The sequence below is a fragment of the Aedes albopictus genome, chromosome 1, assembly GCF_035046485.1.
Source record: "Aedes albopictus strain Foshan chromosome 1, AalbF5, whole genome shotgun sequence".
NCBI lineage: Eukaryota > Metazoa > Arthropoda > Insecta > Diptera > Culicidae > Aedes > Aedes albopictus.
In genome coordinates, this window is record NC_085136.1 from 30,271,066 (window position 1) to 30,285,846 (window position 14,781).

At 32.6% G+C, this 14,781-nt stretch overlaps 2 protein-coding genes across 3 annotated transcripts in view; one reads left to right on the forward strand and one right to left on the reverse strand.

The window, feature by feature from the left end:
* LOC109422096 (otoferlin-like) overlaps positions 1–1,696 on the forward strand; it is a 325,073-nt gene extending 323,377 nt beyond the window's left edge. For both annotated transcript variants that reach the window (XM_062844293.1, XM_062844292.1), the window contains exon 18: positions 827–1,696. In XM_062844293.1, the coding sequence (XP_062700277.1) occupies positions 827–1,007 (181 nt within the window). In that variant the 3' untranslated portion in view covers positions 1,008–1,696. The remainder of the gene's footprint in view (positions 1–826) is intronic.
* A 136-nt stretch (positions 1,697–1,832) lies between these two features.
* Positions 1,833–14,781, reverse strand: part of LOC109422166 (TNF receptor-associated factor 5) — a 33,170-nt gene continuing 20,221 nt past the window's right edge. Inside the window, exons 2-4 of the mRNA XM_019696806.3 lie at positions 3,202–3,905; positions 2,749–3,145; positions 1,833–2,690 (exon numbers count right to left, since the gene is read on the reverse strand). Coding sequence (XP_019552351.3) covers positions 2,379–2,690; positions 2,749–3,145; positions 3,202–3,905 — 1,413 coding nt within the window. The 3' untranslated portion in view covers positions 1,833–2,378. The remainder of the gene's footprint in view (positions 2,691–2,748; positions 3,146–3,201; positions 3,906–14,781) is intronic.

The following is a 14,781-nucleotide window of genomic DNA, read 5'->3' on the forward strand; positions in this document are numbered from 1 at the left end:
CTTAGGAGCAATTGAGGAGAAGACGAAAGAGGAGTTTAAAAGCAAAACAGGGTCTCCGGGTTTAAAGAGAGGATTCATGGACTCATGGGCTGACTCATGGACATTTAAAGGAGAGTGGTGGGAAGCTAAGGTTCAAAGAGAGAGGTGGGAAGCTAAGCAACAGAAGTATAGATGGCCGAAGAGAAGTTCAATGGAGATCTCAGGGAGAGAGGCAAATGGAGTTTCATCGAGGATTTCAAGGTAGTTTCAGGAGGCTACCATGGAATTTAAGAGAAAAGGGAATCATCAAAGCTTCGAAAGGACTTCAGAGGAATTGGAGAAGAGATTAAGGGAGGTTTTAAAGGGCTTCACGAGAGTTTCAGGGACTTTCAAGGACAATTCTGGGATTTTCGTAGGGAAACTTTCTAAAATTCCTTTGAAACCCATTACAATCACCTGAAACTCTCATAAACCATTCCTTCCCTGAATCCTTTCAAGCACTTCGGAACCCTCCAGATAATCCTTAAAACTCTCTGATAATCCTTGAAACCTCCATGAAACCCCTTGAAAGCACTCCCGAAAACCCCATGAAGTCCGCTGATATCACTTTGATACCCCTTTATATACAGTACATGAAATAAGTTAACTGTAATAAAGTGTTTGACCAATTTTAGCCAAGTTATCAAAGCTTCCATCTCATCCAAATCGAAGCAACCATGGTGGGTGGATAAAAGCTCCCGTTGACGTCGCCTCGCCTCCTCCATCCGAGCAAGCTTTGAAAAAGCTTCCTCTCAATCTTATCACTTACTCACCACGCTCTCTCGTTGCATTCTCCCTCCCGACACAGCCGACCGGATGCGTCCTTCATGTGGTTCCTGAATCCGCTCAAATCGATCCGGTACATCATCTGGCACAACTACAAGTGGCGCATCATCAAGGGCCTCATCATCATCGGGCTGGCCATCCTGTTACTGCTGTTCTTCTACGCCATCCCGGGCTACTCGGTCAAGCGGATGCTCGGAGCGTAATGTGAGCGGTTCTTCTGTTTACAGACAACAACTGGAACAAATCTGCGTTTGTTTCTTCCTTTTTGGAAGCAGGAGTTTTGTCCAATTTCCGTTTTGAAGACTGTCTTTTTCACCGAATACTTTAACGTAGGACTACGCTTTCTTTTACCTTGTATCGAAGTAGGCGTCTGTTTCGAGTCGTGATAATTTTCTTTTAATTTGAAGTATGTAGAAACACTTTTATTCAGAAAATCTTTCAGTAGACTTCTTAAGAAAATAACATCGAACAGCAGCACAGCGTAATTGCATATCAGTATTACCAGACCATTAAAGTAGAAACGAATCAAAGTAGGCGCTTTACGCGTAGAGGGTGACCAAAGGTGTACAAACTTTAGAAAAAGAAAGGTAAACAAAAGAATGACGTTTTGTAAATAGAGTGACCAGAAAAGGTATTGCTTTCTCCGATCAAGTCTTTTTGCATTTTCTACATAGGATTCAATCCACTTTTGACTCGCACGTAGCGAATGAAAATCACAATAAGAACTTTTTCAATCTTTTCACAATCAAATTTTGCCAATCATTCAACCTATGGACAGTAAATCATACTACTTCTGAGCTTACTAAAGCCTGGTAGTTAGTGTGCGAGTAAATCTAATGAATATAGATATCAAATTCCCGTGGCATATCGCTCGAAACCTTATACAGACAGTAGCGAAATAGAGAGTGAGCTTCAAAAGTCAGACCAACCAAGCCGACGATTATTATCACAGATTTGTTAACAAAAAACCGATAAAATCCCCACCCGAGTTTGCACGAAAGTATCAAGTTTTAAACGTAAAGAAATCATTGTTACCGCATATTTAAAGAGAATGTATTTTATTCTAATATTAGGATAGCTGACAGCTGTCAAATTGACAGACGTCAAACTGACAGCGAGGCGCTAATGTAAACAGATTTTAAACAATGTTAAAGCAGCTTCAGATTTTCTATACTATTCGATTTTTGTTCGACACTCTTATTCGCTCCGCATATTTTCATATTTCCAGGTAAGTTTTTGAAAACGTTGCGATGAATCTTATACAACTCTAAAGCTTTATTTTCTCTACCAACAACTCTACACCCTAAACATGAATGTAAACACCAAGTAAAAATGAAACAAAAACACGATGCAGCTACTATCTCCCATAGAGAATCAATCCACCTACAGTTTATCGAAGAAGGATCAAACTATTACTCTTAAAATTAAAAAAAAAACTATCTTGAAAGTTGAAATATTTCAAATTTTAAAATACAAACACAATTTGACACATACACACTAAACTAAAAACAAATCACGAACACTCTTTACTTATGAGCATAAATAAAAACAAAAACATCCCATTCAAGCACCGCCTACTGTTGATCGATCCGAACCTCCAGGAAAACGGCGTCGTCCCGGATGTAGTGCTCGGACCGCAGCACCTGATGCGGAATGTGGATGTTCTGATTCTTGTCGTTGCTCTGGTGCTTCCGTCGAGCCACAATCGACCGGGAGTAGTCCACCTTTGGCTTGGAGCCGTCCTTCGGCTGATCCCTCAGCGTAATCGTCCCACTCAGAACGCACGGCCACTCCAGCAGATTGTCGTAGAATCCATTGACCACGACCAACCCGACGATCATATTGCGACCGCGCCACGTTCCGATTCCATTGAGACTCGCCTCCAACTGTCAAAAGAAACGTCAGTCAACGCAATCATCGTAGTAAGCTATTGCTTCATCTTACCCTCAACGTGTATCCAAATGGCCGATTGCTGAACATTGGGCTCTTCAGCATGAACTCGCTCTGCTGGGACTCCTTGAAACGTTTGTCAAACTGATCGATCCGCCAAATGAGGTGCCCTTCCGTGTTCTGAATCACCACCAGCTTCTCCTGATGCTGCAGGTGCACCTGCAAATCATCCAAGCTCTGCTTCGTGTAGTAAGTTTCCCTCCGATACTTCTCCAACGTTTTCTGCAACTTCTCGCTGACGTCCTCCGTTTCATTCACAGTGTTCAACACACCCTTCAGCTCGTAGTCCAGCTTGGCTTGCTTGTCCAACTGTTCCTGGATCACCAAACGCATCGGATCTATCTCACCCCGCAGTTCAAACATCTGCTTCCGGACCTCGTCCTGAAAAATCCTACAACGATTCCACCGATAAGTACCCGCCTTTACTCCCACCATCCCCCAACCTACTTGATCGAGTTGTGATGATCCTCCAGCACCATATCCACCGTCTGCATCTTACTCTCCAACTCCTCAATCGCCGCCTCACTCTTCCTCTTCAACATCTCACCCACCGGTTGCTGCAACCCTTCCCCACCATCTCGCTTCTGCCTCTCCTTCAAATTCTCCACCTCCGTCTGCAGATAATTCAACCGACTCTCAACCATCACCAACTTCGCGTCCTTCGGTTTCTCTTCCCCCTCCTTTCCCGCCATTCCCTCCACCCGATTGAACCTCGTCGTCAGCTCCAAACGCCACGCCTCGATCCTCTCGTACTCCCTCATCAACCGATTAATGTCCAACTTGCACCGCTCCACGTCGACACACCGGCTATCCGTCTCCTCATTGATACACTTCTTCAGCGCGTTCAGCACATCGCCCACCTTAGCCGTCCACTCGTCGCCCAGCTGCGTACGCTTCTTCAGCTGGCCCAAATCCGTAATGAGCGCCAACCGCTGCCGGATCTCCTCGTTCAGCGTTGCCCTCAGTCCGACAATTTCCAGCTCCAGTTCGCGGATCTTGTCACCGGTTGTGTCCTGCTGTTGGGCGGCCACCACTTCGCCGAATCCCGCCGGACACCGGTTCAGGTGTCGGTCCATGTCCTTTAGGGCGACGTACACTCCGCACCCGTTGGAGCACTTGGCCAGTATCTGACCGCAGTCGGCTATGTGGGACTGAAATGATGAAAGGGGAGTCGATGTGAGTGAAATGGAGTTATCTTATCAGCGATACGCAATCGAGGCGAAATCTGGTATTGCGGTATAGGTAAAGGAAGATTTTCAAATAAAATACACCCGAGGCAATTCTGGAGATATCCACTTAAGAATGTGTGTTTTTACTTTAATTTCTGAGAGAATCTTTGAGTGTAATTTTGTGATATTTATTCTGTAGTTTCCATATCAAATTCTAGAAGAAGTTCTCACATTTTACAACTTTGTTTCACTGAAATTACTGAAGATTACTTAAGAAATTTCTGAAAAACTCTAGGATGTTCTAACGACACATTTCGAGCTCCATTCGTGTATAACTTGTTTAAAGAACTCCAGAAGCAAATTCAGAAAGAATTTAAGTAGGTATTTCTAGCAAAACTCCAGCCTGAACTTCCCCAAGAACTTGCAAAGCTGTTGTTATTTTCTCGTTAGTTTCTTCCTTTTGATTTTCTTCAGGCAACTCTGAGTATCTCAATAAATGACTACTCGTTGTTCATCTTTCAATCCTTCAAGTAACTTTAACCATCCAGCCTCCTGCGCTGCCTCTGCAAGAGCGGTGGACTCGGCTGTTGATAACAACACACAAGACTGTTTACGACAAGCCCAATTCACCGCCCAACAAACATTTTGGCTGTACAAGAGTTGAACACACCACTCTTAAGCCAACTTTAGCTTAAGAAACGGTTATTCAACTAACTCTGTTTCTTGGGCGTGTCTCCGAACACGAATGCCTTGGAACACGAAACTGCTATGCCCGATCATCTCCGCTCTCGGCCCAGTCTGCTTTAGAATTTCCGATGATAGCAACGATCCCACCTGTGTTGCTTAGAGATAATCGATAGTTTCCATTCGTTCCAATCCAGGTGTTTGGGATGATTTGTTTTCCTACCCAAGATCTATTCTGCGATTGGCCAAGTGTTCCCGATCAGTTTCAGGTACTCTGCGTTGTGGGAACGTCCCTTCGCTCTCATTTATTATATAACCAGGATCCTGAAGAGTTTTTGATTTTTTGGCGTTCACCAATCCACTTGATAATATCGCTTCACGGATGTACTTCTGTTGACTCAAGAAATAGATACCATCACGGTACTTCTCCTTTTCCATACCCAGGTAGTAATGGATATCATCCAGATCGCTGACTTCAAATGAATGATTCAGATGTCTCGCAGGCGCTTCGATCATCTTCGAATCTTGTAGTCTCTGGTTCCACGATCTATCCGCCTTCGATTCCTTATTCTGCAAATACACGTGAGTGCTGCATATAAACCTCCTCCTCGAGATCGCCATTCAAGAATCCGGTCTTGGTATCGTATTGCTTAACAATCATGCTCTTCCTTGCTGCAATCGTAATCTACGTCCGGAAAGTGGTTTGCTGTTCAACCGGAGCAAAAACTTCGTCGTAATCGGATCCGTATTGTTGGCTGAATCATTCCGTAACCAAGCGTGCCTTGAATCACGCCATTTCTTCGCTTGATTGCAAACACCCATTTGCATCCATCAGCCTTTCGTCCTGGGAGAAGTTCAGCCAACATTCAGGTCTTGTTGGCATGAATCGTACATTTTTTCGGTCATTGCTTTCTTCCAATTCTCCGCATACGGAGATGGCATGGCCTTTCGAAAATTTTTCGGTTTGATCACACCACAGCTGAGATCCACTGGCAGTGTAGTATCTCAGTAGTCCGAATAGATTCAGATCTAGATAGCCTTGAATAACTGTAGTAATAGGTGACTGCTAATAAATAGGCATTACTTTTCAAACCACCAAACGATCAGTGTGTTCATCGTCTTATCCCTCAACATGTCAACAGACAACTGATAAAGCACGCACATTGCCCACCCGGGGTAACGCCTAGCCTACGCTATCGACTGACAGCCGCTGACGAGATCATAGCAGGCCACGACACTTCCTATTTCTTCGGCCAGCGTTTGACCACGTCGAACATATTGCAGTGTATCAGGTCGCTGCGCTGGGCGATTCTCACCGAGAACCATCAGCCAAGTTCCCACAATTTGCGACCTGAGAATTATTGTATTATTGAAACCCTGGGCGATCAGACGAGCCTTATACCACTTCACAGCTTCTCCAACCCAGTACGGAGGGTTAGCCTAACATTAGCCTAATGTGAGACTAACTGGCCAGCATGTTAGGCTAACTTTTTGTCTCACTTTTGGCTAATGTTAGTCTAAAATTAGACAGATATGACACACTTTTGTTAGACATGTTGCAAATTCGAAACATGTTTGTTAGTCTAACATTAGACTAACGTTAGACATGTTTTACTATGGGCTGTTAGACAAATGTTAGGCATAAATTTTATGCTGCTTGTTTTCATTCCAGCTGTCATCCGAGCAAGAAGTATGATTGTAGTTGTGAACTTTTGTCGACGTTCACTACTACAACCGTACTCTTGCCTCGAATGAAAGCTGGACGAAACAAATTCAATAAAAAAAAAACTCGGAGCCTGTTCAATTTCAATTTTAAATTTAACTTTTATTTTAATTTTATTTTAACTTTAATTTAAACTTGAATTTGAGTTTGAATTAAATAAAAAATTAAATTAAATTAAATTAAAATTAAATTAAAATTAAATTAAAATTAAATTAAAATTAAATTAAAATTAAATTAAAATTAAATTAAAATTAAATTAAAATTAAATTAAAATTAAATTAAAATTAAATTAAAATTAAATTAAAATTAAATTAAAATTAAATTAAAATTAAATTAAAATTAAATTAAAATTAAATTAAAATTAAATTAAAATTAAATTAAAATTAAATTAAAATTAAATTAAAATTAAATTAAAATTAAATTAAAATTAAATTAAAATTAAATTAAAATTAAATTAAAATTAAATTAAAATTAAATTAAAATTAAATTAAAATTAAATTAAAATTAAATTAAAATTAAATTAAAATTAAATTAAAATTAAATTAAAATTAAATTAAAATTAAATTAAAATTAAATTAAAATTAAATTAAAATTAAATTAAAATTAAATTAAAATTAAATTAAAATTAAATTAAAATTAAATTAAAATTAAATTAAAATTAAATTAAAATTAAATTAAAATTAAATTAAAATTAAATTAAAATTAAATTAAAATTAAATTAAAATTAAATTAAAATTAAATTAAAATTAAATTAAAATTAAATTAAAATTAAATTAAAATTAAATTAAAATTAAATTAAAATTAAATTAAAATTAAATTAAAATTAAATTAAAATTAAATTAAAATTAAATTAAAATTAAATTAAAATTAAATTAAAATTAAATTAAAATTAAATTAAAATTAAATTAAAATTAAATTAAAATTAAATTAAAATTAAATTAAAATTAAATTAAAATTAAATTAAAATTAAATTAAAATTAAATTAAAATTAAATTAAAATTAAATTAAAATTAAATTAAAATTAAATTAAAATTAAATTAAAATTAAATTAAAATTAAATTAAAATTAAATTAAAATTAAATTAAAATTAAATTAAAATTAAATTAAAATTAAATTAAAATTAAATTAAAATTAAATTAAAATTAAATTAAAATTAAATTAAAATTAAATTAAAATTAAATTAAAATTAAATTAAAATTAAATTAAAATATTAAAATTAAATTAAAATTAAATTAAAATTAAATTAAAATTAAATTAAAATTAAATTAAAATTAAATTAAAATTAAATTAAAATTAAATGAAAATTAAATTAAAATTAAATTAAAATTAAATTAAAATTAAATTAAAATTAAATTAAAATTAAATTAAAATTAAATTAAAATTAAATTGAAATTAAATTAAAATTAAATTGAAAATTAAATTGAAAATTAAATTGAAAATTAAATTGAAAATTAAATTGAAAATTAAATTGAAAATTAAATTGAAAATTAAATTGAAAATTAAATTGAAAATTAAATTGAAAATTAAATTGAAAATTAAATTGAAAATTAAATTGAAAATTAAATTGAAAATTAAATTGAAAATTAAATTGAAAATTAAATTGAAAATTAAATTGAAAATTAAATTGAAAATTAAATTGAAAATTAAATTGAAAATTAAATTGAAAATTAAATTGAAAATTAAATTGAAAATTAAATTGAAAATTAAATTGAAAATTAAATTGAAAATTAAATTGAAAATTAAATTGAAAATTAAATTGAAAATTAAATTGAAAATTAAATTGAAAATTAAATTAAAATTAAATTAAAATTAAATTAAAATTAAATTAAAATTAAATTAAAATTAAATTAAAATTAAATTAAAATTAAGTTAAAATTAAATTAAAATTAAATTAAAATTAAATTAAAATTAAATTAAAATTAAATTAAAATTAAATTAAAATTAAATTAAAATTAAATTAAAATTAAATTAAAATTAAATTAAAATTAAATTAAAATTAAATTAAAATTAAATTAAAATTAAATTAAAATTAAATTAAAATTAAATTAAAATTAAATTAAAATTAAATTAAAATTAAATTAAAATTAAATTAAAATTAAATTAAAATTAAATTAAAATTAAATTAAAATTAAATTAAAATTAAATTAAAATTAAATTAAAATTAAATTAAAATTAAATTAAAATTAAATTAAAATTAAATTAAAATTAAATTAAAATTAAATTAAAATTAAATTAAAATTAAATTAAAATTAAATTAAAATTAAATTAAAATTAAATTAAAATTAAATTAAAATTAAATTAAAATTAAATTAAAATTAAATTAAAAAATTAAATTAAAAAATTAAATTAAAATTAAATTAAAATTAAATTAAAATTAAATTAAAATTAAATTAAAATTAAATTAAAATTAAATTAAAATTAAATTAAAATTAAATTAAAATTAAATTAAAATTAAATTAAAATTAAATTAAAATTAAATTAAAATTAAATTAAAATTAAATTAAAATTAAATTAAAATTAAATTAAAATTAAATTAAAATTAAATTAAAATTAAATTAAAATTAAATTAAAATTAAATTAAAATTAAATTAAAATTAAATTAAAATTAAATTAAAATTAAATTAAAATATAATTAAAATTAAATTAAAATTAAATTAAAATTAAATTAAAATTAAATTAAAATTAAATTAAAATTAAATTAAAATTAAATTAAAATTAAATTAAAATTAATATAAATTAAATTAAAATTAAATTAAAATTAAATTAAAATTAAATTAAAATTAAATTAAAATTAAATTAAAATTAAATTAAAATTAAATTAAAATTAAATTAAAATTAAATTAAAATTAAATTAAAATTAAATTAAAATTAAATTAAAATTAAATTAAAATTAAATTAAAATTAAATTAAAATTAAATTAAAATTAAATTAAAATTAAATTAAAATTAAATTAAAATTAAATTAAAATTAAATTAAAATTAAATTAAAATTAAATTAAAATTAAATTAAAATTAAATTAAAATTAAATTGAAATTAAATTAAAATCAAAACAAAATTGAATTAAAATTAAATTAAAATTTAACGCTAATTTAATTAAAATTTAATTAAAATTTTATTAAAATTTAATTAACATTTAATTAAAATTTAATTGAAATTTAATTAAAATTTTATTAAAATTTTATTTAAATTTTATTTAAATTTTATTAAAATTTAATTAAAATTTTATTAAAATTTTATTAAAATTAAATTTATTAAAATTTTATTCAAATTTTATTTAAATTTTATAAAAAAAATATTAGAATTTTATTAAAGTTTTATTAAAATTTTATTAAAATTTTATTTAAATTTTATTACAATTTTATTATAATTTTATTAAAATTTTATTAAAATTTAAAAAAAAATTGAAAATTTAATTAAAATTTAATTGAAATTTAATTAAAATTTTATTAAAATTTTATTTAAATTTTATTTAAATATTATTAAAGTTTTTTTTTAAACTTTATTAAATTTTGTTAAAATTTTATTAAATTTTGTTAAAATTTTAATAAAATTTGATGAAAATTTATTTAAAATTTTAGTAAAATTTGATTTTAATTTATTTAAAATTAAATAAAAATTAAATAAAAATTAAATGAAAAATAAATCAAATTAAAATTAAAATGACTCACCGACACGATGAGGCCAAACTTAACGGAATCGGACACTGTTTTGGAGATGACTGGTTCCGGCAACGGTACGACGAGAACGAACCGGACTTATTGGCCAGTAGCAGCGGCGAGGAGCTGACGGGTCGGACGACGGAACGACGGAAATGGTTCTTACCAGGTTGTTACGGTTTTAACTAATTGAAACGCGCAATTTTTATCATTTTCCCGACCGACGAACGCTGCCGCAATCAACAAAGTTATTTTTTTAACTGCCGTTCAGGCAACTGTCAACAATGCGCGAAAGAATCGAACACTGAGCATAATTTCGGGGTTATGATTTATGCTCTCCAGAAATTTTCGATGAGCAACATATCTAACAAATGCCTAACAGTGTCGAACGCCTAACTTCCTCCGTGCTAACAGCGCTCCGTTTTATCTTGTAAATCCACTAGCACTCAACTGGCTTCCGTCCAGGCGGGGGGGTCCACCAACTTCCACGTTCCGTTCTCCTCGTGAGACCGCAGCTCTTCCATCATGGTCTTTCTTCACTCAGCACTATTTTCACAGCTCAAGGCTTCTTGAAGCGTTCTCGGCTCCATCTCCTCCTCTAGGAGAAGAGTGCCTGCCACGAAAATTTCCTCAATTGGACGCCGTGGAGCTTCGTTGGTCGTTGAAACCTTCTTCGGATTTCAAACCATAGAACGATTCCTCAGGCGCTACTGAATACTCGGAAGCGTCCAGTTGCTCTTCATCCGTTTCTTCGTCACTACTTGCTTCTGCTCCGGGTACAACTTCTTTCTCTATTTCAGGAACCACTGACACTTCGGTGTGGTATATATCTGACAATGATCCTCTCTTAGTGTGCTTACGGCGCTGCCATAGTGCCGCTTCAAAGTGAGAGTGCGCGTCCAAAGGATTTTCGTGGATTTGCTGTTGTTGATATTCTTTTTTGCGGCTTCGCACACGCGCACTCCCACTCTCACGCGTAACTATAACGGCACCCTTAGAGTCTTGTCCCTCAATATGTAAACAGACAATTGATAACGCACGCACATTGCCCACCCGGGGTAACGCCTACACTGTCGACTGACAGCTGCTGACGAGATCATAGCAGTCCACGGCTCTGCCTCTTTCTTCGGTCAGCGTTCGACCACGTCGGACGTGTTGCAGTGCATCAGATCGGGTGCTGGGCGATTCTCATCGAGAACCATAAGCCAAATTCCCACAACTTCTACTTTATCCTAAAGAGATTCCAGACCCTCCTGGCGCCCGTAGGGCACTTCTTTTCACGCACTTCCACGAACTTCGCATCACTCGCTAATCAGAATCGTATCGTTCTAGGGCTTCAAGAAACGCTTCTTTTTCGGCACATGAACGTAAGCCTCCGAACCAAAACTACGCAGATGAACAAACGATGGTTTCTTGCCGTGCCACAACGCCCACAATTCGTACGGTGTCTTCGCACGAACCGACGACGGAAGACGGTTTTGCAAATATTTTGCCGTGTTCAATGCCTCACCCCAATACTTCTTGTCCAAGTCCGACTCAAGAAGCAAGCAATGAACCATTTCGGCTTCGTACGGCTTCGTACGGTGCGGTTTGCTGCAGGACGATCCCGTTCTCGGGCAAAAACTGCTTGAACGCCGTACTCGAGCATTCTCCTTCTCCGTCCGTACGAATGATACGACGATACCGGCCGAACTGATTCTTTATCAGATTGCAATACTCGTGCACCTTCATGACAACTTCTGACTTTGCCTTCAACAAATACTGACTTTGCCTTCAACAAATATAGCACCGTGTAACCGCTGTAGTCGTCCACCAGAGTAACGTAGAATCAATTACCGCTTGGTGTGGCAACTTCCATTGGTGCACTCGGACGTTGAGTGCACAAGATCTCCGACCGCTGACGATTTACTCTGGGACTGCTTCGGTAACGAACTCCAACTCAAACTCCGAACAAACGCTGCAGACGCAATTCACTTTACACTTCTGAAGCTTTAGATCGAAACAAAAGTCGCACTATCTTCGCTACTGCTTCCGGATGACGATAAACGAGCCTAAGGAGCCACAAGTGCTCATACAATGCAATGCTGGATGGTTCGCAATCGTCGCCAGTGCACAGTGGGAAAAATCGACCAAAAAATGAATCTTTTAACGCCGTTGGTTTCGGTACGTGACGTTGACCATTTCTGACGTAAAAAAGTGCGAGAAATCGATTGGCGTTAAATTCAGTCACCGCACGGCACGGAAGTGGTCCATTTTGCCCTTTTTTCATTCGAAAAGAGAATCAAAATGTACTTTCAAACAATCAAAATGACTGTAGATCGTTGAAAATTGCTGCAGGTGTAATTAGAGGTTAATAGCAATCATAAGACTGCATGAAATATCCTTATAAATGCTTATTTTGCCCCATATGCCCCAACAACTGCTGGAAATTCACACTTTTACCTAATTATGAATAGCTTTTTAATGTTACTGATTTTAAGTTAATTTGATAGGCATTAACAAAAAGTGCTAGACCTATTATCACCACAATCATCTTCGGGAGTTGTCCGATTTGCCCCATTTTTCGCTATTTTTATAGAAAAACTAGATTTAATATGTATTTATAAGAAACAGATACTGCTATGGAACGATGAAATTAGTTTTAGGTTCGATTGGAAGCTAACAATTATCAAACATACATATGAAAAATCTTTTCCCTGCTGGATAATAACATATTTTTATGGTTTCGACATGTCGCCGGTTGCAAAACATGAAGCCATTGATCATTTTTGATATAAACAAATACGGTTTATCGATTAATATATATTTGCCACATATTAAGAATAAAATGATTATTTTACCCTAAATTCCCCACCAAAAACTGGAATTAGAAAAAGTCATATATTTGAACTGTGCTTTCGATTTCACTGGTTTCAGTACCAGAAATCCATCAATTCGGATGAAAAAAGCGTATACGGGAAATCAATTTATTCATGAGGCGACAAAAAATCAAGGCAAATTGGGATAAAATGGACAGCTGCCCCCTCCCGTGAGTGATTCTAAAGCTAATCGATAAACCGTATTTGTATATATCAAAAATGATCCATGACTTCATGTAGTGCAACTAATGATATTACAAACATTGCAAAAAAATGTTATTATCTAGTAGTTTTTGGGACATGTAGGGTAAAATAGGGAAATAATCTTTCACATACGCGCATGATTACTGTGAGCTTCCAATTGCAACTAAAACTAATTCCTAATTTCAATGTTGAATGATCTTTTGACGTTATCTGGTTCGTAGATGTCTAGAGATGAGTGTAGAATTTTATTTTTTTAGAAAAAAAAGTTAGTTTTGCCTTGTTTTTTAAGGAATTTGCAATGTATTACTCATTTAGCTGAAATCATTGCTACTAAACAGTCGATTGCTAATAGGACTTCCCGTAAATTCTCTGTTTTAACATTTTTGTGGAGCCTTGGTTGGAAAGTTATGTAGCTAATAAGAACATGAAATAGCTAAAAAAAAGTTCAGTTTATGTTGAAATAGTCATTTATTGTGACAGAAATCACGTGAAATTGCCTACCTTTAGGTATTTGAGGGGAAATTTCAAAATTTAATTTTGCATTTAAAGTATTAAATTCACTAGTTGTAAGATTTTAAACGCGTAATTCGGTTTAAGAAGAGCAAAATTAAGCGGAGAAGGAAATTTTCCTTTCCAACCGATGCTTAACCCTCTAATACCCAAATTTTTGATTTTGATCTGAATATCATTTTTCGTCATCTAAAATCGATTTAAACATGTTTTGGAAGATGATTCTTTTTAATTCTCGATTTCGTGAATTTCAGTTTTTGATTTTTCTATTTTTTATATTTGAACATCCCCACACTTTTATATTTTTCCTGGAAGCCTATTTGGGGTACGGATTTTTTGGGATGAAAACATTTTGAGATTTTATGATTATTGTTGAAATATTAATATTTTAAATTTTTTTCATATTGAATTTTATTTTCCGTGTAATTTTAAGGAAAATAATTTTAGAGTGTATTCGATCCCCTTAAACTATTTAACAAGGATAGAATGGTTTGGGAAAAATTATAAATATGTTGATTGTAGCGATTCAATACAAAATAACAATGACTTCTAAAAGGTGACCAAAACATCAATTTTTCAATGATTTTTAAAAAATGTAAATACGCTTTAAAATACATCGAAAACCATTTTGAGATATACAAAACAGTCCTAAATATCAGCCAAAAATATAAAAAAAAAAAATTTCCCACGAAACAAAAATTACAAAAATGCTCAAACTATACCCCGTCTAAAGGCGGGGTTGGGTATTAGAGGGTTAATTGTATACTGATCAATTTCGCCCCAATGTGGCAATTCCATTTTTTTTTTAACTTAAAGTTTAAATTTGTTGATCAAAATTCTGTCACGTGGTTCCATGGAGATCCACTGGGTACTGATTTTACAGAAATTCTTTTGGCAATATTTGGAATTTCACTAATGTTATCCGCAAAAGTTGTTTTAAAGTGATCAATTTGACCCCGGATTACGGTACTGATTGAAAATTATATGGCACTCAAGTAAGAACACGCTCATCATAATTTTCCCTTCTTTTATTCATAGGCTGTTTTTCATATTTATTTTTGAGGCTCCGAAGACGGGACGCCAAGCAGTCAGTAGTGTGCGGTAGTTCGGCAGCAGCAAAGTTTCGCGCGCTCGCTTTGCTAGATTTTTGCGATTTTTTTTTCCTCTTCCCTCTGCGCTCTGCGGGGCTCCGAAGACGGGACGAGTGTGCGCGCGCCGTGGTT